The sequence below is a fragment of the Pipra filicauda genome, unplaced genomic scaffold (genome assembly GCF_003945595.2).
Source record: "Pipra filicauda isolate LSUMZ 115617 unplaced genomic scaffold, ASM394559v2 scaffold135_size2527700_pilon, whole genome shotgun sequence".
Lineage (NCBI taxonomy): Eukaryota > Metazoa > Chordata > Aves > Passeriformes > Pipridae > Pipra > Pipra filicauda.
This window is the reverse complement of record NW_024103829.1, coordinates 1,879,526-1,906,506: the sequence shown is the minus strand read 5'-3', so window position 1 is coordinate 1,906,506 and position 26,981 is coordinate 1,879,526. Positions and strand designations below refer to the sequence as shown.

Here is a 26,981-nt window from a genome sequence, read left to right as displayed (position 1 = left end):
TACATATCCGTAAAGAACACTCTCACATTTGAGCTGTACCAGTAAAAGCAATGACAACACAGCTGGCACATTTTAGTTCTTGTGCAAGCTCAAACCAAACTTTGAGCACAGCTAGGCTACAGAAAGATTGGGTATGTTAAGGCACAAATGCCTTTAGAGAGACAAGACCAGGGTCACTGTGGGTGTAGTATCAAGATTATGGTTTGTTAAGGGGATAGATAAGGAAATCTGTCTCAGAACATCATGCCAGACTTCGGTAAGGAAGTTGGAACTGAAGTCCCAATGGGGGTACGTCCAGCTTCTGCTGAACTCCTACTTTTGGGAAAACATGACGGAGTACATGTTTGGACACGATTTGGGAAGTTTTAAGATGTTGCTGTCACGATCATGAGTTGCTACAGCTGCCAGTAGCAGTTGTAGCACCTGAGAAAAAAGGAACTGCACCCTCTTTAAATAAGTGTATCAAAAAGTATATAGTACACATTGCCATGCTAAACATTAAGACAACAAATAAACTCTATCAAACAGTATGTATTTTCTAGTCTTAACACCTGAAATAATTTTTAAAGATAAATTAAAAGACATTCACAGCAAGGCAAGTCTTCTGCACTGCTTCACTAGTTTGTTTCAACAGTGCTGAAGTGAGCACCTCTAAAAATGAAAGGAAAGGACAGGTTCAGTGCAGACTTGGTTTCCTGGTCTGCCAACAACTGGTCACCCTGTGCCAATTTTACCACGGGCAAACTTATAACATTCTCTCAGAAGAGCTACAGTTTCCTAATTTTCATCTTCTACCTTCCTGAAAACCAGTGTAACCACTGTTACCATTGCCACTGGTACTATTCACTACCAGTGAAAGGATATTGCCACGTGCTGCTACCATGACTGTGCAGTGGCTCGAGAGCAAGTCCATCAGCAAACTTCCTGATACCCAGGGCACAGTGTAGCATGGAGACTGGGCTGTGGGCAGGGCTTCAGGTGCCCAGCTCTGAGTTGCTTCATCTCTTTGTTCTTCCATTCTATTTAATCATTTATCCTGCCTTTACTGTGTTGATTTATTATCTAACATATAAAACATAATTAGGAAAATGTTTTACCATAGTTGACAAAAAACTGGCAGATAAATAAAGTCTAGTAAGTTACACTGAGTAGTGTTATACAAACTGTGTCACAAAACTGCAAATCATTCTGTTACTACAGTAATAAATGAGAGTTTGTAGCATGTGTATAGTATCTTAAATGTGTAGTTACACAAACACATTGTGCTTATGTAGCTTTATTTTTTAAGTTGAAAACGTATTAATATTCATTACATTTATCAGTGACATTAAAAGTAGAATATTCATAGAATGGTCACATTTTAAAAAAATGTTGATCATTTCATATAATCAGTGTAGTAGGCTGCAGACAAAACAGACACGAAATGCAGACCTGGAATGCTGGCAACCACACACCACATGTACATGAGAAAGGATGAGAATTAAAGGGAGGCTGGCTTCATTAAAATGACAATGTTACTTCAGGGCATGGAGTAATGTAAGCTACCTTAACAGTCTGGAGTAATTTTTGTAGACACTGAAATAGTAAGATGACTCAGTTGGCTAGTTTATTACAGACATCACTGAGGAAGCAAGTCTAAAACTGGAATGTTTCTGAATTTTTTAATGAGATAAATGTCTGTTCCTGCCTTGGTTCATAGAACCTTTTTTCCTATGCACTTCCATAGAAATTAATTAATCTAACTGGATGTTTTGTGGTTTCCTACATCAGAATGTCAATAAATACTACATTGCTAACACAGAGAACAAAAAGAAGCCTTAAACAGATATCAATAATCACAGGAAAACAGGCAGAAGAGGATCTCCACATGTATCATTTAGAAGCATTATACAATTTGCATGCAAATTAGACTTTTTTTTACTTGAAAAAACCCTATTAAAACACATACAATCAATACTAAGAGACCAGAAGAAATTGCATTTATTATCAGGAAATGCTTATAGCATCCTTTCTTTCAATTCAATTCAAGAGCCTTTTATATAAATTCATTATGCATCAGGGTGTTTTGATATTGTATTTTTCATAAAAACAAAGAAGAATATGCATTATTATGCTTTATGTAATAAAAATAAAAACACTGACTTTATCAGAATTTGGGGACAGCGTGAATACTTTAATAGGAAAGAAGAAAAAAGTAATAATTTCTTTTTCACTTAGATTTAGTTTAAAAAATGGAAGACATACAAAAATATATGGGAAAATACAACCACCTCCTACCCTAGTTCATGTTTTGCGAAGGCTTTAAAATTTACTCAAGATGTATTGGATTAAAATATTTCCACAGACCAAAGTGTCACTATTTAAAGTACGTTGTTATATAAGAGTATTTTTCACATTGACACACACCAGTTCAAATATAACAAGAAACACTCTCAGTCTGTCAGCCCCCCCCAAATATCTTCCCAAGAAGAACGAACAAAACATAACAGCAACTTATCAAATCATACATATTCTATATTATAATGCTGATGATTTTTAATCAATCCAGAAATCTTTCACATCATTTGACTTGTGTCATCATAACAGGACTGTAATTTCACACAGTGTCACTATCTTTTTATGAAAAAAAACGGAAGAAATATCTTGTACTGTCATTTTGTCCTTTGTAGTCTAGAATGTGAGAGATTCCTTAATTGACATAGTGTCATCGCAAAAGTCTATTCTACATAATTACACTATGGTAACTGAAACCAGCTGTCAGCCATTCCATTACACAAAGTACAAACAGACATCTCAAGAAAAGTCACTATTTCATGTGCATCAACTTAACACCATCCCCACTTTTTCTTTTAAACGGTTTTTTTTCCTTACTATTTTATTTAGTGACCTGAAATATACAAAGATTAACAGAGAAAACTGAATAAAACAGCACTTTCAAGAACCTAGGGCCTCAAAGTAGTACTTAAAGATTGTGATAATTTTCATTTATCTGTATATCATTATTACCAGTCATCTAGCAGCTTTCTGACTTCCACAATTCTTCATTGTATCAACAGGATCCCACTTACAGTATTTTACATATGAACCATGACTCATGGTTTTCTACAATCTTTGCAATGGCATATAGATGTTCTTTGTTAATTTACTCAGAGTTCCTCTGGTATAGGAAAACATTTTTCCGTTTCTGTCACCTGCCATAATCCTATGGCTCTCAACACCCTTTCTCTGTGGCCATCTTTTCTTCATGCATTTTCTCTAAGTGATTCCACAACTTTTGGCATCTTGTCTTCCTCTGTCTACCCACTTTTCCTTCTTTCTCATTTCCAGTATATTATCACAAACATGTTTTTATTTACTCCCTCAATCTCCCAAACTTCACATTCACCTTTATACTTTGGTATCCATTCTATTTTCCAGTTTGTTCTCTCTCTCATTTCTCCTCTGAAAAAACAGAATTTCTCTCTTGAGAATTCCCCCCCAGTTTCCTTTGGTTTGATTTAAACCAAAAGATTTCTCTGAAATCCTAAAACTTACCCTTGTGTTCCACAAGTTTCTCTGTACTGTTCCTGACATTCATTTCTCCCTCCTCCATTTTCCTACAAGTGTTCTGCACAGCCCAGGGACAACCTTTTACCTTTTATCTAGAGGGCAGCATGGCTTTGTTGATTTGGGGTACTGGGTTGCTTTTTGCGTTTGTTGGTTTGTTTTCTGGTGTGGGTTTCTAATTTGGTTTGGGAGTCTTTCTGAACAAGGAGAAAACTGTTGTGTCAATGTCAGGAATCACTCTAATATTGCAAGTCTTGAGATAAAAATGTGAGAGCTGGTAACAGAGGGCTACAGCAACAGTGTGTTCTTTGAAGACAGATAACACAAAAAATACTTCTGCACCCCCAATTCTTCATTCTTCACTCACACCTTATGCCTGTGCTGTGTAACAAAAGTCAATATCCTCACAAAGAGTTGTTTTTCAATGCTACTACTCAACCATAAAGGTGTCTGATGACAAAAAGCTCCAAGACTCACTCACTGAACAGTTCAAAGGTGGTGAGCATGTGAGGAACAGTTGCTTTCTAAAGGGCAGTTTCTCTGGCACATGGTTTTGCTGAACAGGAGAAAAGCTGGACAGTCTGCAAGTGTTCAGGCTGAAAGATGCTTCTGGGAAACTAGGATTTTCTGCTGCTGTAAAACATTTGCTTGTGCCAGTCCTAAAGGATGACAAGTGCCAGAGCTCCATTTTACCAATTCCTTTTTGCTTTGACATATCAACACAGGGAAAGGAGGACATAAAATCCTAACATCACTCCTGGTACTCATTCAGGCCATGGGGCAAAGCTTTCTCCTGCAGCAGCTGAAGATATTTGGGGTTTTTCTAGTGTTTGTTTCTGGGGTTTTTTTCTTTTTAAAGAAATAAACAACAAAGTACTTGTGCATTATAAAACTACACTTTGCAATGTGATGGCTGTATTTAAAGAGAGGACAGCTGGAAGTCAGAATACTTGTTTGCCATTTTCTGATATTTAGAAATAAAAGTAGTGATATGTGCATGGTGAATTTGAAGTCTGGTCTCTGAGAGACTCAGTTGCAAGCAGTCTATATGAACTGAGACACACGAACTGGGAAGACACAATAGAACAGATTGTACCTTTATAAAGTGGAGTTGTAATACAGTTTGTATGGAAAAAGAGAATGGAAGTTGTAGCCTATACTCAACTGAGTCGCAGCAGCTAACACAATACAGCATAAGTGACGTCCTTTTTCTTGAAGAGGCTCAAGGCTCATTGAGTCTGGCAATTCAATTACCCTCTCAACGCAGAAACAACCCTCCTCCCCTGTCCCTCTTCTACTCCCGAGCTCAGGTCTAATGGCAGAACAGCCAGAAGAGCTACACTGTACATGGCCTGTAAATATCTAAAAAGCCTCAGGCTTAAGCGAACGAGAATCCCTGACCTTTTATGACTGCTATAGCCGTTTTCCAACAAAACAAACTGCATACAATAGAGCTCTTAAATACTTCACAAAGTAATTCATTTTCAGTACTTTGCTGTCTAAATACTCTATATTAATAATGAATCATGTTTAAATAAATACCTGCGTGCATTTAAAAAAATACTGCTTACACAAGGATAACAACAAGGAATTTATTGAACGGAATCTTCTCTTAACAAGTGGAAGGGTAGCTAGCTGAAGTGAGTGTCTCAAGTGAGTGATGAAGAGAGATTCAGAAGCAGGACAGGGACTTCAATAAGTCTAGAAAACACACCCCAATTTCCTGAATTTATTGACCTCAAACACCTGAATGTTCTATGCTTCGCCTATTTAATTTTCTAGAAGCTACCATATATATTTATAAGCTTTTGGATTAAAAAAGGAAATTTATTTACAGGATGAAAACAGCAAAAACAGATTTATCATTTTGAAAAGTATTTTCAACGACATGTAAAACATCGTTGATCATATTAAGGAAGTACTTCTGTGACAGTAATACAGAAATATTCTTCAAGCTGAATATTCAGACTACTGAATGATATCCAAGTGATTATTTCAATAAAAGTTTAGCAAAATGCACAATAAAGTGAAAAGTTACTTACTGGTTATATTAAAAACTTTCAAAATTACAAATTACAAGTTTTAGTGTTCAAAAGCACACTATTCTTGTTTTCTATCTGCTCTAAAAGTGTATGGTGCAGGTACCACCACAGCACCAGAATGAAAGAGGGCAGAGGACACCACAAGAGCAGCCATGGTAGTGGGCTCTCACACAGACTCTACCACAGTCATGGATCACTGCAATCTTTGGTACCCCTCTCTCAACTTCCACCTTATATCTATTGCTTGCCTGACAGAAAGCAAGGAGTTTCAAAGTGCAGTACTGTAAAAACAGTAGTACATTCCTATACCTATACAAAAGTTCAATCAATAAAGGAAACCAGAAAAATTTCCTGTTACTTTTTCTGAATAACAGAATTTGTTGTAAGAGACACCTCTTCTAGCAAAGGCATCAGAAACTAACGCATCAAAAGGAAAATTCAGCCTAGCAGACTACAGTCATCAAGTCAAGGTTATGGTCCCTCTATGCCCTGCAATTTCCTTAAGTTGCTTTGTACATGAATTACAGGAAGCACAGCCACTGACATGGATGCTACGAACACAGAATCATAGAATGGTTTGGGTTGGAAGGGGACCTTGAAGATCATCTAGTTCCAACACCCCTGCCAAGAGCATGCAGGACTTCCTAGTCTTGTTTCTTAGTCCACAAATTCAGCTACTTGCTAAGCATATCCCAGTGTGGGTTCTACTCATTTCTAATTTTGGGGGGTTTGGTTTTTGGTTTCATTTTCTGGTTGTTTGTTTTTAAAGTCAGCATTAGAGTTGTTGCAGAGAAATGCTTCCACAACCATGCTGCTATATAAGATTCCTTCCAACAGGGTAAGGCGAGAAAGCAGAGGTTAAGACTGTATGTAAACTCACACTTGAAACTTGATTTCACAGAAGCAGCACGGATTTTAGGTATGCAATTTTCCATCCTAACATCCTGAACAGCAGAAACTAAGTATTAGACTTTTTAAAACCTCCTGTATTTGAATGTTTCCTTCTGCCTACACAATAACCAGACATCAACATGAGGTAAAAGCAGTTACCAAAAGCTGTTGTATACCTTTCATAAAATCTAGTTTCAGAGTGGATATAGAAGCTATTGATAGATATGGATAGGGTCCAAAAAGACATGCTATAGTTACATTTCAGTAATCTAAGATACTTCGGTTTTTCCACCAAAAAAAAGTGCTAAATCTCCTGAGAGAAAAGTAGGACATTGCAATTGTTTTCTATAGTAGGATTTTCTGATAAAACATCAAGTGATCAGGTCACCTGCTTAGGGCAAAACCATTGTCTTCTTAGCATCTGCAGCTTCCAAGAGGATTTAAAATCATCACCAAGCAGCACAAACTTTAAAGGGTTGATCAACCTCAATGACCATCTGACAGGTTAATTTTGGGTCTATTAAAATCAGTAAGACTGTACTCATTGGTTTTGGCAGGGCAAAGACTTTACTTCGAACCTTTGAGGCAGTTTACTATTATCATTCCAGTATACCTTTGCCAAACCACAACTCTCAAAGCTCTGCAGTCACCCCACCTTCATATTCTCTGCTCTGTAATGGAACCACAGAATTCAGAACGAATCAGCTGTTAAAATGACTTACCCTTTCTGTCAAGTCACAAAGAGGCATCATATAGTCAAGGCAGTCAGAGTCTAAGAGACCCATCAAATTTATTGTACCAGGATGTTGCTGGTGTTAGTTCTTTTTCTGACACCTTCAGTTGCAGTCTTCAATCCATCTTCCCTGGTTGCTTAATCCCAGCTTTATGTTTTTATAATCAGGCCCTTTTTCTTTCCTCAACAACATATCACCCTATCCTACTCAAAGCAGTAGCGTAACTAATCCTTAATAAGAAAAGATCATCCTGGTAAAATACTTCCATAAAATTTGCTTTAGGTTTCCTAAACAAACTACAGCACAATGACGAGATGGAGAGTAGCAGTTTCATTACTGCCTTGTGCCTTCTCTGCTCAGTTTGCCTGCTTCACGATGCCTGAAGAGGTAATAAGCAGCAATATGCCACAAACTATACCATGGTCACAAACAGATGCCTACATTCATGAAAATAAATGCAGCAGTGACAGGGTATAGACTATATAAGAAAACTGTCTAGAGGCATATATTGGGCATAATACCAATTACTGCAAATCACATCACATTATAATTGATACACACATTTTAATATCTGCTCTTATGCTAATGTTTCTTGTTAGGGTGCAGAATTTACTGGTGTCACACACAGAATAGTAAAATCAATGTGGCTGTTCACTTGCACATGGAAGTGCTGCTGCTGCCCACCAACTTCACTCCAGCTTTACCTGTGTTGGCCCTTTCAGCTGCATTCAAGAGTGAGACATGTTAGAGCATAAAAGGCAGACAGAAAATCTTTGTAGCACCCTCAGTAGATTATGAGTCTAGTTGGGCTCATGTAGACGAATAAATCACATGGCAGCTAATGATTCCACAGATGGGAAGTAAGTTTTAAAAGGTATGGGGCAATCAATATGCAGTCATCTTTAGGCTATCCCAGACAGCCTAATTAATCTTGTCACATCAACTTTGCAGCAATCTTTATTTATTTCTGCCCATTAAAAGTCACTTGTAAACCACAATTCAGAATAATGTTTTTAAGATTTCATTATGATCACAGTATAGTAGCCTATTAAGAAAGGAAAAAGTACAGTATCTCCAAAGAGGGAGTTCCATTTATTCCTGTAGTATGTTATTAATAGTCCTAGTGACTGACCACATTTGTATTAGCCAGAGCCTCTTACTATAAAGTACAAGCAAACATTCCTTGAGATGACTACCTCCATACCAAATTTCTGCCCAAAGGAAATTTAAACTACAATCACTTCTTAAAAAAATAAAACTATTCCAAAACTCCCACCTTTAACAAACGAAAAGGTTTGTAACTATAATACCTCAGGTAGTAGAAAGGTTAAATAATGACATTATAATGCTCAGGGTTTTGAATATCACTGTATTTGAAAACCATCAAAACCAAAGACTTTTTATATAAAGTGACATGAAATAGAGCTGCACTATACATATCTGTACAGGCATAGAACAGAAGTAAAAAAAATTAAAAACTAGCTGACTCAAACTTCAAAACATCTGTTCCAAACACTTTTTTTTGAAGATTTTACAAAGATAAACCTTGAAATGCAATCTCACCCACAGAACTGCAAGTAACTGCTGCTATCTCCCTCCATGTACTACTGCAAGCCTGACTTTACCTTGTTTGCAATACTCGTGATGAATGACTTGATGTCCAGATTAGTTGGGCAACTCTTCTGACAGGGGGCATCTGCACACTTTAAGCATCTACAGGAATAAAAGAAGATGTGTCAAGGAGACATGGAATACAAATGCTGCCAATAGCACAAGGTTTTCAAGTTAGCATGTCGGAAGAAAAGCCACAAAGGAATAATAATAGATAAAATTTCTATTTAAAGCCTCAAAGCACTACATGATCATTATTGACTTTCATCAACACAGGTTAGTTATGTTCTGTTGACTGTACTGTCCATAGGAAGGCTGGGGGTGCCATTACAACCACATGAACTACACATGCTTAAGTATTAGGAAACAAATCACATAGAGGTAATTTTTCCCCTCAAATCCAAGGTTGCTAAACTTCTGACTATTTAATTTTTCTATCTGAAAAACATTTGTGTTGTGAATCTGAATTTATTAATGAAGTTCTGGAAGTGTCATTGTGGATTAAATTCTGAACGTTGGACAATCAAACATAAAAAAAACCAACAGCATTTCCACAGAAGAAGTACTTACTTTTTAATATATGTCCAAAGAATAAGAATATCTGATAAATTTTCAAGTCACTTTTCTATGACTTTACTGTGATAAGTCTATGACCTCTGAAAACAATTCAGTAGTCTTATGCATACTCCTAATCAAAATCCCCAAAACCCTCTTATAGTCATTTTTAATGACAAAATGGGACTGTATATTGAAACATACTAAATAATAAAGATTGATTGTCCATTTCTGCATAGTCATCCATGAGGATGTACTGATCCAGTTGCTTGCACAGGTCCCATCTAAGGATTAAGCCGTCAGGGTAGTCTATATAATTTGCAGTAAGCAAACCTACCACAAAAAGCTAAAAGTCAGCTGAAGAAGTAAAATTGTTCTCTATTAAATACAAAGGTATTTGTAAATAGTTTTGCTTTTACAGATCAATGATTATCATAGGTCAAATACCTTACTACTTATCTCATAATTCATTAAGTTGTTTCAGATGCTCTTTCAATATTGCTTAACTACATACAGAATTTATGTTAACTATCAATTTAACAATCTGTGGAAAATGAAATAAAATTTGGTTTTTACTTATTATTTGAGCCCAACTACTTACATAAGTTACACAAGTCTACCTTAATTATTGTTATTCAATGATAGGTAATAACACTGGAACTGGCTGAGATAGAGTATTTTCAAACACAGAAAAGCTCAAGAGGTCAATGGACTACAGGCACAAAGAAATGAAGAGCATATTAAAAGGAAAGAAATGACTGAAACACCTGCAGTGAAACACTGGCCTGACTTTGTCAACCGCATGCATTGGGGGCTTTTTTTTGTTGTCATTTTTTCAATTAAAGGTGGAATAAGAAAGAAGGCAAAGCTAGTTAAGTAAAAGATTAATTAACCTTTCATCTTATCATTCGTTATCATCTAGCTGGGTATTGCAGACACTATGGCACCAGAAAAATTTGAAGGCACATGTGGTAGGGGCTGTTTGGATTTTCTCACAAGATTACTCATGCAGAAAAGGCTCCAGAGGATGTATTTAAGGAAAACAGGTCCCACAGGCTGCAAAAGATGGGAAACCCGAAAAAGCCAAATCCGGGTTCAACACCATAGTGAGTTACTGGTTCAACTAGTCAGGATGTCAGAAGAGCATTAGCAGGTTTAGCTGGACCCAGCACTACCCACTGACAGGTACATGCTATAAATGCCTTAAAAAACAAACACAGGACAGGAGGGACCTCAAAAGGTTGTAGCCAGAACACGGAGTCAAGAGGGTGCTTTTAGCATTCTAAGCAGATTGAAAGAAAACAAAGTTCTAGTACCAGAAGCCAGCAAAAAAGGAGATACGCTAGAGAAAATAACACTGTGACAAGGGCTCAGATGAGCAGTTTGCCTGTGTAGGCAGTATAGAAATAACAGAAGTCAAAAATCACGCCATTAAAGAAGGCAACAAGTCCATTATGACTTTTTACTCTTCACTCTCCTCAGTGTGGTTTTCTTTCAAAAACAACACTGTATCCTGTATCCAAGACCAAAGGAAGTACACTGAACACAAAACACATTCTGTGGATTATATATAGCACAATCTCATGTCAAAACTGACTAGAATGGCACCTGGCAGGATAAGCTGTGTACAGATTACCCGTTGTGGCTAGCAAGAATCTTTACCAAATTATTTCTCTTTTGATTTTTGAGCTGGTTCACAAAATAACAGCTGTTGAAAATGTCAGCTACTGGGAGGGGGGGTGCAACACAATCTTGAATGTGAGCTTTGGGGAGGAGAGGAGAGTGCCATGAATATACCAGTACAGACTTTCTCTTATAATAATACCATCTTCCAAGCACTCTGCAGACTAAAGTGCACCAGGCTGCCATTAATCCCACTTATCACCCTGACAGCTCAGTAATTACACTCCTGCTATAGCTAGGTACTGTAAGGTACTGTAGTCCTAATAAAACATCAAGCACTGTGCTGAATGCGTGCTGGTGTGGTGTTTTATTAAACTTGGGGGGGTTGATCATCAAGTGACATTAGTGTTGACCTATTTTTCTATCTGACAATAAATTATTCTTTGACTATACCATAAAAGATATTACAGAGTGCATTTACTGTACAAAGGAGCAAAGGTATTGCATTCTGGTGAACCAGGCAAAAAGCATAAATAAAGTAGTAGAGTCACCCACCAGAAAGTTATTACATGAATTGCTGCAAGTGATTGATCCTTTCAAAAATCACAGGCAAAATACCATGCTTAAGGGAATAAACCAGCATTACCATGAGCTTCAAATCCACATGCAAATTACCACACAAAGAAACATTAAGTACCACACTTCTTTCCTTTTTCTGTAACTGTTCTCCCACCCTATGAAATCCCATCTTTCATTTTAAAAGATTATTTTATTACTATGATTTTGGTTCAAAATAATGTAAACAACGAATTAGAAACTTAGATTAAATGTCTGTATTTCACCTGCTAGCTCCTACCAAATTAAATGAAGAGCTACATGCTCACTACTAAAAAAACACCCAGATAAACAACATTCTGGACTATGGACCTGTGCTAATCTCAGAATATATATCTCAGCATTTCTTAGTAAAAATATAGGAAAAATCCTACCAACTACCTGAAAACACACTATATTATGAAATTTTCCCCTCTTTGTTCATGGAATAGCATCTCCTTTAGAAATATATAGGTTGTGTTGAATCTTAAAAGACACCATATCCACTTTATATGCATATTGATTTTCATATAAAAGGGAACACCATAGTCTTTGCACTGCAAAGAGAAAAGAAAGCCACAGATGGATTAATTTTCATTTCATAGTTTTCGTTGTTTAATTGTTAAATATTACCCAGTATTTTATTTTAAAGTTAAAATATCTGACCAACAGTCTCATTTCTAGGTCTAGACCAGCTCTCAACACACTTTTGCTTCTAAACAAAGAAGGTCAATTTAGTTATATTGTTACCTAAAATTGCAGTGAACAATTGTCACTGGCAATAACATTCCCTGAAGTGCAATCACATGTACGCGGAAAGGCCGGCGGCGAAACAGATAATCCAGAGTAATATTCCACAATGAATTGTTGCTGATAACCTATCAAATTTTCATGTATGACAAAACAGGCCAAATAACCTTTATGGTTACCGTTGGCAGAGGTTTAGAAGCACACTGAATCCTAATCCACTTACGCGGGTTTCTGCAGGACATAAACAGTCATTTTGAAAAGAGGCTTCCAGCTCTACTATTTGCAGAAATTTCTAAAACTTTATCCACTACTCAGAGAAACAGCCCAGATACACACATTACAGTTTCACACAGGTCTCATAATGATGTTCTGTATGTACATCCAGAGGTTTTGGTCAATTAATTTTAAGAGAATGGTAGAGCAAATTCCACACAGTGAATAGGAGGCCAGTTTGAACAGAAGACACAACTTTGATGTCAAGGCTTTTCTTGGTTCCCAGTCTCTTGCACCACTCTCTAAACCCTGAGCTGGGGATGGTAAACAGCGAAATAAGAAAGCTGCGTGTCAAGAAGAAATAAATCTATAATTTCCAAATAAATCTAATTCATTTCTAAGTGGAATGCCCATTGCCTTTGGTTGCAGAAGTAAAGAGCATTATACATAAGTTTTTCTCTTCTCCTTAAATTAGAACTGACTACAAAGACATCATTTTGGACTACAGAAGAAACAGATCGAATCACCAAGAAACACCTCTGAACACAAAGGGCATCAGAAACTGTACAAAACACAGAAAATACAGACAAGTAGTTATCATGGTCCTGGATATGTAATACTGGAAACAGAAATTCCCAGCCTGTTAGTAATGCACAGGAAACATAAGAAAGAAAACACGTACATTGCCAATACTTGTTCATGTCTAAAGAAAGAAAGGAAAGATTCCCACATCATCGCTGTTGCATCCTCAGTCACCTAAAGTCCTGTGAGCGTTCTGCAGACCCATAAAAAATGGCAGTACTCTGTCAGCAGGTTCAGACAACGAGAGGAAGCAAATTTTAAATAGAGACACTCTACAGGATTAGAGAGAGACATGACATTGCTGCTGGCAGCTACAGTACGTGTAAGGGAGGTGTTTTTTATTGAAAGGAAGAAATGCTCAGAGTTGAAAGTTAGTCTTCAGACACAAAAACCTCCTACCCTAGTGCAGAATAATGGCACTTACAGACAAGGTTATTTTTGGACACTTAAGAGGTAGTGAATCATATGGACATAGACTCCAAATCATTCTATTCATCAATGCCTCATCTTTCTCTTTTCTTCTTTGGCTCTCTACAGCCATAATTCTTTTCTCATCTACTTCTGAATCCCCTTTGAGTGCAGGAACTCTCCTCTCCTCTTTGCTTCTGCTTGCCTGTCTTCCTCTTTCTGTAGGCTTTTTTTTCCCCCCATCTATCTGAAACTTCTCCACTTCTTGGTCCTATAACTTTTAATCATCTTTCATCATAACTTCATTTTAATGGACAAAATTGATAACATAAAAAAGAATGACCCACTGTCTGCCATCAGGTATCTATGAAAGTGGTGTAAGAGAGTGTGCACCAGTCACTTTTCAGTTCATCTTCTGAGTTTTTGCCAACCACCATTCAGTCCTTCAGAACCTCCATTTCTGCACTAAAACTGTCCTTGCCTAATGACATCTCTTCTGCATACTCCAGGCAGTGCTATCTTGGTCTGTGATCAGATATACGCAAATGAAGGCTACTAGAAGAAAAGTAGGTTGGTGGGATTTCCTCCTACACCCTCAGGGAGCAGTGGGAGCACAGCCAGGTTAGTGCTCTGTACTCAGAGCAGAGGTACCACTCTGGGCTCTGCACCGTGGTGATCAGCCTGCTCCAAGGCAGTTCATGGGAAATTATATTCGCCTTGCTCTTAAATTCCTCTTGCCATTTTAATGAATTTACAGAATTTTTCACTTATCATTTTGCAATGTAACTTAAAAGACTGCTGCCTTTCACCCACTTCATTTTATATGGCACGTATATCGTTACTTTAATCGTATTCCTCCAATTTATGTTACAGAAAAAAGCTGTTATATAGAGCGATTAAAAGTAGAAAATAGTGTCCTTTTGACATATCAGAAATCAAAACTATTTTTAACATAGCATATGTATAATATAATATATTTTAATATTTATATAACAAATGCTTTCCCATAAACTCTCACAGAATCTGTGAATAAGTAAATCAAATAAATGGCACCCATTTCTACTAGTAACTTTGTTACATGCAGTTCATATTAAATCAATATCATTACTAAAAATACATTTATTTTAACATCACCAGATACCTTTTGCTAGCTCCTTCACTCTCACACAGACTAGCCCTTCCATGGAGTTTTACTAGGGCAATTTATTTACAGTATCTTGAAATCTATGCTTTGTTTTTACAATCCATTTGTTATATATTGCTCTACAATATTCAGAGTTCTTTTGCTTCAAAACCAATATTATTATAATAATAATAAGAATAATAACATAAGAAATCCATTCTATAATCTGGATAGCTATCTATTTTTCATATTTCAAACAAACATGCACCTTCTGAGTAAGGGCTGTATCAGGTAGACTGTTTTGTCCCATTCACTTCAGAATCAAAAAACTTGGGTTTTTTAATCTGAAATACAAAAACTTGAAATATTACGGATTTACAGCAATGTTAAGTCTAAGCATTGTTCCCTTTTTCTTTTCCATATTAAGCATTACTAAATTGCTGTGTTTTCAAAATTATTAATCAACATTCAAAATTCATTAAACTGTCCCAGAAAAACTACATCTAGTTAAAGGTTTTATGTTGTCAGCAACATATTTTCATTTAAACCTTAGAGCTTTTAGAGTTAGAAAAACAAGTACTTAAAAGTCAATCTGCAACTTCTCTGTTAACACTGATTAAATTTCACATTACATATTAATATTTTCTCAACATCACAGAAACAAAATATAGTTTGTTGCTTATGATACCAAACTTGATGGTATCCCATATTATTCCAGTAGTGCAAAAGACACACAAGAAACACACTTGTTGATAAAATGCTGATACTACCTATTTAGACCTCAGATTGTGCTCTTTCAAGTCCTTGAAAGCAGCACTTTACCTGCCAAACCAGCCACTTGAGGCTCAGTCACACCTACCCTTATGGAGCTTTTTAAATGGGTACATTGATGTTCACCACAACAGTGATCCCTTTCACATAGGAGACAGCTGTTACACGATGTTCAATATCCTTTTAATCCTCTATAGACCTTAGACAGAAGGGTTGACAGAACTGACAGTTTTTATTATGGTTTGTCCTGTACACAATAATCTTCTTTTGCCTGGTCTATTCTCCCAGAAGTGTTACAGACTTTTTGACTTATATCAAGGATCATTTCTAGGTTTTTTAGAAGATGAGAAATTATTTTTATGTGGCATGACTCTTATCCTGTGTAAATTACTTTTCCAAAATATGAAACACCTGTTGTCTGTTTATCTTAATGTCAATGAAATTCCTTTGGGTTCACTTCAGGAAAGATACACTTTACAAGTTTAGTCAAAGACATGCACATCTTAAAAATGCCACTCTGTCAAATATATCACTAACCATAGGAGCACACATCTACCATTTATTTGCACTGAAAATATCTATTAAATTTAATAATAACATATATAAACAATCTATGGTAACGTATAGTCTAACTAAAATGCATTAATTAAAAATTTAATGAAATGGTCTCAGTTAAAAACAACAAACCCAGAAGAAACAGATTTCCTCCCTACAGCACAATCCATCCTGCAATTTAGGTATGCCAGCAATTCTACCAGAACTTAACATAAGAGTGATTTAAACAAAGAACCTCTGTGGAGTAAATTAGTCTTGGGAAAGGCAGGAACAGCAGAATAAGATAAAGTTTCCCCTTTAGGATCTGAGCACCAAAGAATTTCCTGATTCTCTCTTTACCATCATCCTGTCAATGATCATTAGATCTGAATCCAATGCTGGTCTAGAACTGCCATTCACAAGGCAGGTTGCACTGCTCTCTGCACATAATGCATTCCCACCATTCCAAACTCATGATACTATTAGCAAGGGGTAGGAGTGTGGGAGAAAAGAAGGAAAGAGGGCAAAAGACCAGGAGGTTTATGAGGCTTCACTGTTGGTGTCACCTGAGCATTTGACCCAACATTGAGTGTACTCTGAAAGCAGGCAGAAGCACAAATTACATCACTGAACTTTGGATTAAAAATAAAAGGTTCCAATCGACCTTGTTTTCAGATTTGTAGAAACAAACAAACAAAAAAAACCCAGTTTTGGCTGCTACTACAGTTTAGAACTCCAGAGTCACCTTTCCACTGTGAACCTGATAAAGATACTTCTTCCAACAGAGGAGATAAGTCATTGACCCCAGCTGACCATCTTTTTCCAAGTTTTAAAACTCATACTCCTTAGTAAAGCTCAGTCCTGCCAGATAGTGAACACTCTAGTTCATTATTAGACTGCTTAATTTTAATATATACTGTGCTTTATTTTAATATATGTAGTCCCCAATGAGACTCAGACCGTTCATTTGCTTATAATGAAAACACTTAAACAATTTGTTAAGCCAACCTTGTGCAAGTCTTCCAGAAGTGAGTTCCCAGCACGCAGAGGAGTAGGAACAGCTCCAGTGTCCTCACTCTTTTTCTCACCTTAAAATTGCTGCAGCTACATATTTGAGAAGTATGTGGCACTATCAATGTCTTTTCCCTGAGAGAAAATAGTGGTTTAGAAATTGTGAGAATTCAGCAGAGAATTCTTAAGATTTAATATTTTCTCTAGAAATTGCATGTGTACAAGGACTGCCTTCCATCTTCTTTCTCCAGTAAAGAGGTTTGTCTAAGATACCTTAATAAGTGATACTGTAACTTGTTAATATGCTCAGTCATATTAAGAAGACCAGTATCGAAACCAGTATCCCCTCAGCAAACAAAAAAAGCCTTATGACACAATAACAGAAATCACATAAATAAACTAAAGAGGTCAGCACAGAGTGAAGACAAACCCTATACAAATTACACTAAGAATCAATGTTGCATTCTTAATATCTTGAGTTTATAGAGATATAAGTAACATTTCAATAGTAGATAGCTGAAAATTCAGTCTTAATTGTTTGAAAGAGGTAAATACACTAACTCATTAAGACTAAACAATGGGTCTTGTATGTGCTATCTCCAGATTTTTCTATAACCACCTTCATGGAGAAGCATTTTATAACATTCACAGTATGATAATGTGAATAAGTGACATGCCTGAAAGTCACTTCACATTGCATGAAACCAACACGTCATTTACATACAAAAGGCTTTCCCAAACGCCTATTCCCACCCCCCCCACCCCGCCCTAAAATGTATGGAGAGAGCAGCTCCTTTTCTATCCATGTACTACATTTAACACCTAATCCCTTGGTGGCAAGGCTAGCTCACAGAAGCACCTCAGTGCATCCTTCTACCTTATCACAGTTTCATTCATCCAGTGTAGAAATCTCCTACAGGCAAATTGCTTAACTGGAGATATAAGGCAGCTGTCCAACCTTTAAAGTTTCACCAAGCAGTACTACTGTAAAGCTACATGGACAGAAGGCTGGACCAGATGACCCAACAGGTTTACACTATTTATGCAATTTCTCTTAGTGTGCTGAATAATGGCCTTTAAAAATGGCAAATTTATGGCTGCTTATCTATCTACAGTTGAGGTTTCCCACAGAGGTAAGCAAACTTGAAAGAATTTAAGAGTTCATATATCTCTCAAGTTCTTTAGGATTAGAGGAGTGACACAAGTATTCATTTTCCTTATATATTAAATCCTTATTTTTAGCTCCTTACCAGCCACTTGAAAATTAGGGTAAATAAAAGGACTGTAGTTAAAATAACACTACCCAAAGGATCTAAAATATATACATGTATTTTTCAAATACAACCACCCAAAAACCTTCTAAAAAGAGTTTAATTTCTAAACACTATATCATGGCCTTTTAGGTGGATGGCAAAGAAAACTCCATCTACTAGCCAAACATAGAAAAGGCACAGGCCTGCCAATGTCAAGAAGGTTAAGGGGGCAATTAGACCATAATCAGTTCATTTGTGTTAACAAAAATAGGAAAAATATTTGTTGAAAAAAGAAAGGTACAAAAAACTTGCATTTTAGGTTTTATCTTTACAACCTAAGTAAGAAGAATTTTCACATCCTTTTAAGAAGATTATATAAAAGAAAGTATTTGTCACATTTCCTCCCATACTGAAGTTAATGGCATAAGAATGAATACATTTTCTGTGATGGCTCAGCAACTAAGTGCTGTCTGAAAAATACTAAAAGAAATGGGGTTTTTTTCAGAAAAAAAACTCTGAGAAATTTTAGGATGAATAAAAAAAAATCATTAATCTGCTGGTTCACCATAGTTTGATAGATCACTTATTCTTGAATTTGAGGCACTGTATTTCTTTGTATGCTCAAATTGTTAGATCTACACCAAATACAGCAATCTCAGGACTGTAAATGTAGTGTGGCTGAAAAAGCACACTTTTCCCATTTCCCAAAGGCACTGCATTTTCAAAAACCTGCTGGAAGGATTTAAATATTCTCTTTTGGTAGATAGTTTCTCTTGCTACAAATGAGCAGATGTCTGCCTTTTGGCAATTCTTTTTGATACAGTTATTTGAAAACAATTACAGAAAAATGTTAAAATTTATATATGAAAAAATACTCCACCAAGATCCCTATACTGCATTTCTCAGACAAGTCACACAGAGACATTTCAGAAAGCCTAGGAATCAATACAAAATGCTTCTTCTTTTCCACCCTCCATTAGTAGCTCCTCTACACAAAATCACAGAGAGTACACATTAGCAACTTCCCAATTGTTCCTTCATCCCAGGCTTAGATGCTGTGATTTTAGTGTTGCTCTTTCTAACCCAGAAGCATTAGAGTTTAATGAATACATCCAATACCTTCCAGCAGTTTCATACCTCAGCATTTATAGGATACTATGATACAAGCTATCATATCAGCACAATCGCAAGCATAGCTTCTTTACCAGTGTTCTCTTCCCTAGCAGTGAGGGCTGCTAATTGTTTTCTGTACTCCATGTGAATGCTAAAGTCTGCTGTTTGAAAACTCAGACAGCTCTTATTAAAGTCCTCAGCAGTAAGAATCCTGAAGCTCTCTACCCATGTCCCTTTTCATCACTGCACAACCACCACTCACCCTGTCCTGAGCACTACTTTTGCTAGCAGTCTTCAATGCTCCCCTGGATCTCAGCTCTCAACACAAATGGAGCCAACAGGAAAACCTCCTTGACAGTTACTACTGTCAGTCTGCTACATTCCTACATCCCTGGCTCTGCGAAGCCAACAGGCAAGCCTATCTATTGTTCCCCCCGTCGTTGGCCAGGATCTGATCACAGTAGAATATATTCCAATTTGTGGTTACTGCAGACTTGTTATAAGAGTTTTGATGCTGCTGCTTTATCAGATTCCTCTCTGTCAGGACTTGCCTGGTTAGTAGTTTTAAGAGCAATTAGCTCACTTGATCAAGGCTCACATCATCAAGGCATCTTGATAATGGCTTCCAATTTTTAAGCAGCAGAAGGAAAGATACCTGGTGTTAGAATCCCACTCCAACCCTATTTCAGGTATATTCAAGGGCTGTATTTTCTACGAGGGGCTGGATGGTGTTAAACATTGCTCAGTCAAGAAAGGTACCAAAAGATATTAGAAACCACTTTCTTGGAAATAGCCTCTACTCACTGTTTCCTACATTGAAGGATTTTTTTTTTTTGCATTATCAGAAGATGGAGTATTTGTCCAATTATAAGAGGTTTTTCTTTCTGCATAAGACAGGAATGAAGAATAGGAAAAGTTCTATCTTTTCTTCAGCCCTTCACTTCCTTGACCAGGCTCTTCAAAGACCGGGAGCTTTCCAGAGACAGGCGTTTGACAGCTATCGCTCAAAGAGAAAAAAAAAAAAAAAATCAATTCCTCAAATGCAAAAAAACCCACCCCCCAAAAAAAAAACAAAACAAAAAACACAAACAAACAAAAACAACAAAAAAACCAACAAACAGACAAACAAAAAAATCCAAATCAGAATAATTAAGAGCAGAACTCCTGACAGAGTTCTCTTCAAATCCTTCTGGGTGTTTTACACATGCTACAGTCCAGCAACCTAACTGTCCACAATTTAAAATAAAAGGAACAAAAATATGCACAATATATTATGTAAGGCAATATAACCCTCTCATTTTTCAGCAACAAGGAAGGAGTGACACTGCTCTGGCAAAATGCTCTACTGATAGCACAGCTTGATCTTTACTAAAATATACTTGAATATGTTTACTAGCACCACGCAAGATGATGTACTAGCATAACCAGTTAACACGGAACCACAAATGTCAAAACGCATTAAGTACATTATGTGATACAGTATTCTTTTTTTGTGTTTGTTCACTTGCTAATTTGCACAGTTCTGTAATTCATAAAGAAGTATCCCTATCTTTAGTGCAAATTAGTAATTTTCTAGCACATAATTAAAACTATATATTAAATTTATACTATATGTTGTATGTTTGTTGCCTTTGTGAAAATGAAAAAATGTTACACGGTCAAATGAAGTTCTAGGGTGATTATTTTGATTTGGAAAATACCTCTACACAACCTCCTGACATATTTCTCAACATCAGCCTGGTGAGTGTATATAACTCACCAGCATTTTTCTGCTTAGCATGAAAATATAAAGCTGGTTTTTTTCTGAATAGCTCCTGATAGCACTACCTATTCGTGTATTTTAAAATGAAGTAATTTCTTCACTGCCACATCAGTAACATTATATCTGTTCTAATCCTTCTCAAACACACACTCTTCCCATAGTATAAGCCCAAGTCACTGTATTGAGAAAAATCTCAGAGACAGGTTCCATCGAAAACTTTAAACATCATATTTTGTTTTTGGATTCAGCCAAATAATCATTCAACTGTAGCTCACAGCAAGAACAACAGTAAAGGTTCACCATCATTTTTGGAGGAATAAGGGTTATTCTTAATGTTTCTACCTCATTACTATGCTATGTGTACTATTGTACACAATAGAAACATTACAAATAACACTATGAATACTTTAACTAATTATCATGTTCCAAAAGAACAAACAAACCAGATTTATTTTTAGATGTTGTGATTTAGTGTTACCTTTCTATCTATTAAGACAAAAAGTTAATAAGTTCCAGCATTTTCAATATTCAATATTTCAATTATTCAATATTCAAGATGCATAAGGTAAGGAGGAGAACGCAAACCACGTCAACCCAGAGTTGAAATCAGTTTAGTCATCATACATGAATTATGTGTGACAAATGCCCTCAAGTATTCCATCTTTTTACAAAGTCAGTTCATAATGGCTCATTCTAGTATCTATTAAATATTTTATGAATTTATCATGAATATAAAGTATGACATTACTACCTTATTCTTGGAGAAATAAGAGATTAAATTACTGACACATTGTATTCAGGAGTGAGGAAATATAACCGGGCAAAAATGTGGATTAAGAAAAAGGAAGAGAAAACAAAAAACCAACAGTAGCAACCATTAACTAAACACAAACACTTACCCTGTTAGGCCAAATTTCTCAAGCCAAACCTATCCCGAGTGCCCAACTGTTTCAGAATGCTATGGATGCCAATTCTGGGACCAGCATTTACAGCTGAGAAACCCACAGTTCTGCTGTAAACATACTAATATTAATTTGCTGATTTTTCATAATACCACATTCTCCTTTTCAATGAAAACAGGTATTTCAGTCACATTCCAAAATGCAAATATTTAAATTTATATTATGTTTTATGAACATGTATGTTGTATTGTACTGAATCTTCATGTTGGTACATCTTCGGTTACTTGACAAACTTACTTCGAAATATTGTTTTAACACAACTGGTCTGAATTTTTCTGCCCAGTTACAAATTGCTATTCCTTTAATAGAGACTAGCAGCATTTTTTTGTAGGCTCAGAATGTATCCTTGTTACCATAACCTAAAAAGCTAACATAAAGCTGCCATCTTTTTAGTCAAATAGGAATGCAAACAGAATATTTCACAGGTGTTTCCTAGAGAATAACACAAATAAAATATTTTCCAGTCGTATGGAACACTTTGAAGATATGTTTTGAATGGCAGACTCACACTTGTCTGAATTTCACGTTAGGCAACTTTCTTACTTATTTCCTAACACCTATTACAACTTACTATACTGCTGTCTTTGGTAGTCATTACACACTGTAATAAAAGAAATAAGGATCCCTTGAGTTGATAAAATACAGTATGTCTAAAGACGGCGAGCATGTGCACGTGTGTTTACAATAGAATGCACAAATCAAATGGTTTCTTTTTGTACTGGGGCTGGCACAAATCACTTACTAACAAAAGCATCAGTGCTATCCTGAGGCTGCACTCTGTAAATAAAAAACTTTGAAAAGAAACTATCCTGAAAGAAACCTCCACTCTCATCTGTCATATAAATCATCCACCTGATGCACACCTACTGAAATCGAAGTGTGACTATGGTATCTAATAATTCTATTGAATAAGTCCAAAGGTATTCAATAAAACAGAACTTGTTAGAAAGAAACAAAACCCTGTCACCTAATCAGACTTTTAAATTCTCTCAAAATACTTTAGCGATCTCTAAATTAAACCATCTGTGGAACCTCAGAGCTTTTAGTTTTTAGCTAGCATGTTAATGAATAAATCTTCCTGACAGAGCCCACACTGCCAAAAAAAACAACTAGAAAGCAGTATACTCCAGAGAAGAACCCCTTATGTCTCTAACCATCAGTCCCTTCCAAAAGCTGCATTTAGTGCTACAGACAATTTCAGAAAGTACTTCCAGTCTAGAGGAAGCTGAACTAGATGAGGGGGAGTTTTTCAAACTTACTGCACCAAGTGAGCTGTAAAGTCTGTGTTTTAGTAAAACTTTGCACTAAGAGAGGATAAACTCTCCAAGAATGTCCCTACGAGGAGTAGTGTGAGGCTTATCAGTAGAGAAGTTTCAAATTACAAGACATTATATGTAGACCAGAAGAAATGCAAGAAACTTAGATTTCTGAACTTTTTGAAATGTTCCTAACATTAGCAGCTACAACACTATAAGCTAAAAGTCAGGTCTACAACCTAGTTCACAAAAAAAAAAAACCCCAAACCAAAAACAAACACAAAAAAACCCAAAAAAACCCAACCAACCAACCAAAACAAACAAACAAAAAACCAAACAAATCATCAAGCTCTTTTGTTCTAGAATACATAACATAATTAAAGCCTGTTTCCACCTATTCTAAGTTTACCTTTTCTTTACATTTTCTTTCACCTTTTAACATCCCAATCCTCATGTAAACAATAAATTAGAATGAACACAGCAGAAAGTTCTTGCCAGTATTCCCTGCTCCAGAAAAAGCCTAGGGACATAGAGGATGCTTACAGGATTCTCTGAAGGTCACCAGATCCAAGCCATGGCAGATCCAGGGATTACATGAGCATCTTTTCACTTCAACTAAGGTCCCTTACCTTGACTGCCCAGCACAATGCACTAACACATTCAGAAGAGCAGCATCACCCTCAAAGCTAATTAAAAATCACTGTGCTTTTACACCTCCCTAAAACAGGTAAATGCACATCTTAAATGCTGTCCAAAACCACGCAAATACTTATTTGGAACACTTAATAAGTGGCAGTCACATCCTGCATTAGTCTCTAACAAATTTGCAGGAGACCAGTGTAGTTATTCCCCCTTCCACGAACAAGCAGGTAACATGCAGATCTCACCACTATGCATCTACTGAGAATCACTGTCAAGAACAAAAACCAAGGAAATGTATAAAACAGAATATCGCCCCATATAAGTCACAGCAAGACGTATGAAATGAAAGGTGCTGCCTGTTAACAGAAGACACAGGCAGAGTAGGACTCTGTAACCCTCAGTACTACAGGTACCTACAAAGGCCAAAAATACATCAAGTGACAACAGAAGAGTAAAATTCCTCAAAAAAGTGGTTTTCTTAAAACCTGTAACTAGGCTTGCCTGGAAATAAAACTACCACAAGATGGTGCCAGGAAGAATTTGTAAGATGGACACCTGTTTACCTCCAACTGTGCACACCTTTCATATCCTTACGACATCTTAAATGGGGAAGGAATTGCCAGCACACAATTCACACACAGCCAGTTCTCACAAACCTTACCTGCACTTCCCTAGTAGGACTTCCTGCTAGCATTTTTAGGTTAGTCATCCATCAGGTTCATCCTTCTTCAGCCACTTTTACAGAAACAAGTTTTGGTGCTTCATCATCTGCTACACAAAGTAGCAAAGGAAACTTTGTGCCAGAGTACAAAAAACAGACATCACTTACAACACTGAGTACAGAGACAAAGATGTTCTTTCTTCTAAAACAAGCACGGTATCTTCTACTCACAAAGGAGTAGAGCAGACCACATATCCACTGTACTGTCCATCCAGCAGGCAAGTTACAACCTACAGATTTGTTTACACCACATAGTATTAAATGATATGTATCTGGATTGTAAAGTGAATGTTGTAGTCCTCAAATTTATATCTAATTCTAGGGTATAACAGTTTAATCCTAATATTTTTATTTTTCAAAGTATGAAAGTACTGAAGTATTACATTCAATAATCTGACTATATAAAAAAATCAATTAAGTCGAGGAATGACTTAGGAAATAATTAAAGAATGGTTTTTCAATGAATACTTCTAATAAATGTAGCTACATTTCACATACAATTGTCTGTTTTCCTACCAGTAAAATAAACAGATGATTTCTTTTAAAACTCAGAGGAATAGGGAAAAAGCTATCTGTAACATGAAATGTCATTTGTACAGTGCACAAGTAGTTTGGGTTGATTACTGCTAAGGTGTTAGACTATTCAAGTTTTAATCAACAAAGCCCTACTCCAGTACAGATGTTGACATCTGTAAAAGTTAGTGCCATTTTACCTCCTTCAGGCATTGTAGCACCTGGAGAAGCCACAGGGAAGGTAACATGGATTCTTCTTAAAATTACTGCAGCAGTTGTCAGCTCAGGAGGAGGTATATTCTGACTTGCACCAGACAGCAGCATTGTACAAACCCACACTCCCCTTTCTTAAATACAGTCTATAAGCAACACTAGAAAATCCGTAACAAGAACACAACTTATCCTATGACAAAAAAATATCAGAATTCATTGGTGAGATGTACTTAAAGCTTTTAATTCTGTCACGTGGGTACAGCCCTTGACTTAGCAATTTTTTTAATATGGTAGATATACTATTAACAAAATCATAGTTCATGGTGACATTATCACTTCTATCTAATGGTGTAATATCTTTGATTCAAACACCTAAATTTTAACGGGAATGTTGTTTAAAATCACAACCAAAAAGTTGGAGAAATATTTATTACATGAACTTTTTCATGGTCTTATTCTCTTTCCAGTGGATCTAAAAACTCTAAGCAAAAAAGTATACACCAATGAGAAAACATTAGTACAAGAACCCAATAAATATATACTGTATACTACAGAAAACTGTTCACACTTCACCAGTCCAATCTTGGACTGACATAACTCAGAACTTAAATTTTTTTTATACTCTTATAAGTGAATCTATTTCTACAGGAAAAAGAAACCAGATTTCAGAACTACTGTTGCACAGAAATCTGTAGACATTAGGGTTTTTAAAATATTTTCTAGAGGGTGAGAGTGGTCTCTCAGATGCAGCACACACTTATGAAACTCATTCTGCAGAGAAGATCAACTTCTTATCTTTATCTAAATCTGTGAATACAACAGATAAAGCTGACAATTTTCAACTTATAGTAGTCAATCACCCATTCATCTCTCATAATATAAAAAACTCAAGAGATAACAGATTGATTACAGATTAATCAATTTCTAGGCTATCATTATTATTTGTTCATTAACGCATTATCATACTTCTGCTCACTTGGACATACCTCTCCCTTTTTGAGCACTGCTTTACTGTACTGTTTCCCTTTCACTCATGGCTCTGCATTGCACTAGTATTTCTGAAACTCTCTGCTACACTTCTCACTCTTCATTGCAGACTCAGAGAGTTAGTTTGTATTTTGACTGCTAGATCCTTTGTGTCATTCAGGCACATGCTACTTCCTTTCCATGAATTTAAAATGCAAGTATTAAAGTAATATTTTTGACCACTGCGTCATCTTCAAAGGCAATTTTTTGGCTTTGAAGCCCCAAATTTAACTAAAGTTGACTTCTTGAACTCAATTTAGATGCTCAGGCTTCCTAACACACACTAAATGAATGGAAAGAGTAGGTGGGGTATATGTAAGAGATTCTCAAAAACCAACCAAGATGCTAGCTGCAAATAGTTTAATTGCTTAAATACCTGTCACAGCCAGAGACAAACCAGAGCCATGCTTTTCCTATTGCAAAGATAACCACTATGAACCTGCTCATGAAGGAATACATTTAAGCTTTGCTTTTCCATCTGAAGATCGGAAAAAAAAAGACAAAACAGTTACATAGCAATCATCATCAGACA

The 26,981-nt window shown here is 36.3% G+C and overlaps 1 protein-coding gene across 2 annotated transcripts in view; it reads right to left on the bottom strand.

The window, feature by feature from the left end:
• DPYD (dihydropyrimidine dehydrogenase) overlaps nucleotides 1-26,981 on the bottom strand; it is a 338,238-nt gene that overhangs the window by 241,755 nt on the left and 69,502 nt on the right. Inside the window, exons 1-2 of one of the 2 annotated variants that reach the window (XM_039378355.1) lie at nucleotides 20,159-20,319; nucleotides 8,839-8,926 (exon numbers count right to left, since the gene is read on the bottom strand). In XM_039378355.1, the coding sequence (XP_039234289.1) occupies nucleotides 8,839-8,926; nucleotides 20,159-20,244 (174 nt within the window). In that variant the 5' untranslated portion in view covers nucleotides 20,245-20,319. Of the gene's footprint in view, nucleotides 1-8,838; nucleotides 8,927-20,158; nucleotides 20,320-26,981 lie in introns of those variants that run through there. The other variant, XM_027740750.2, reaches the window with a different exon arrangement.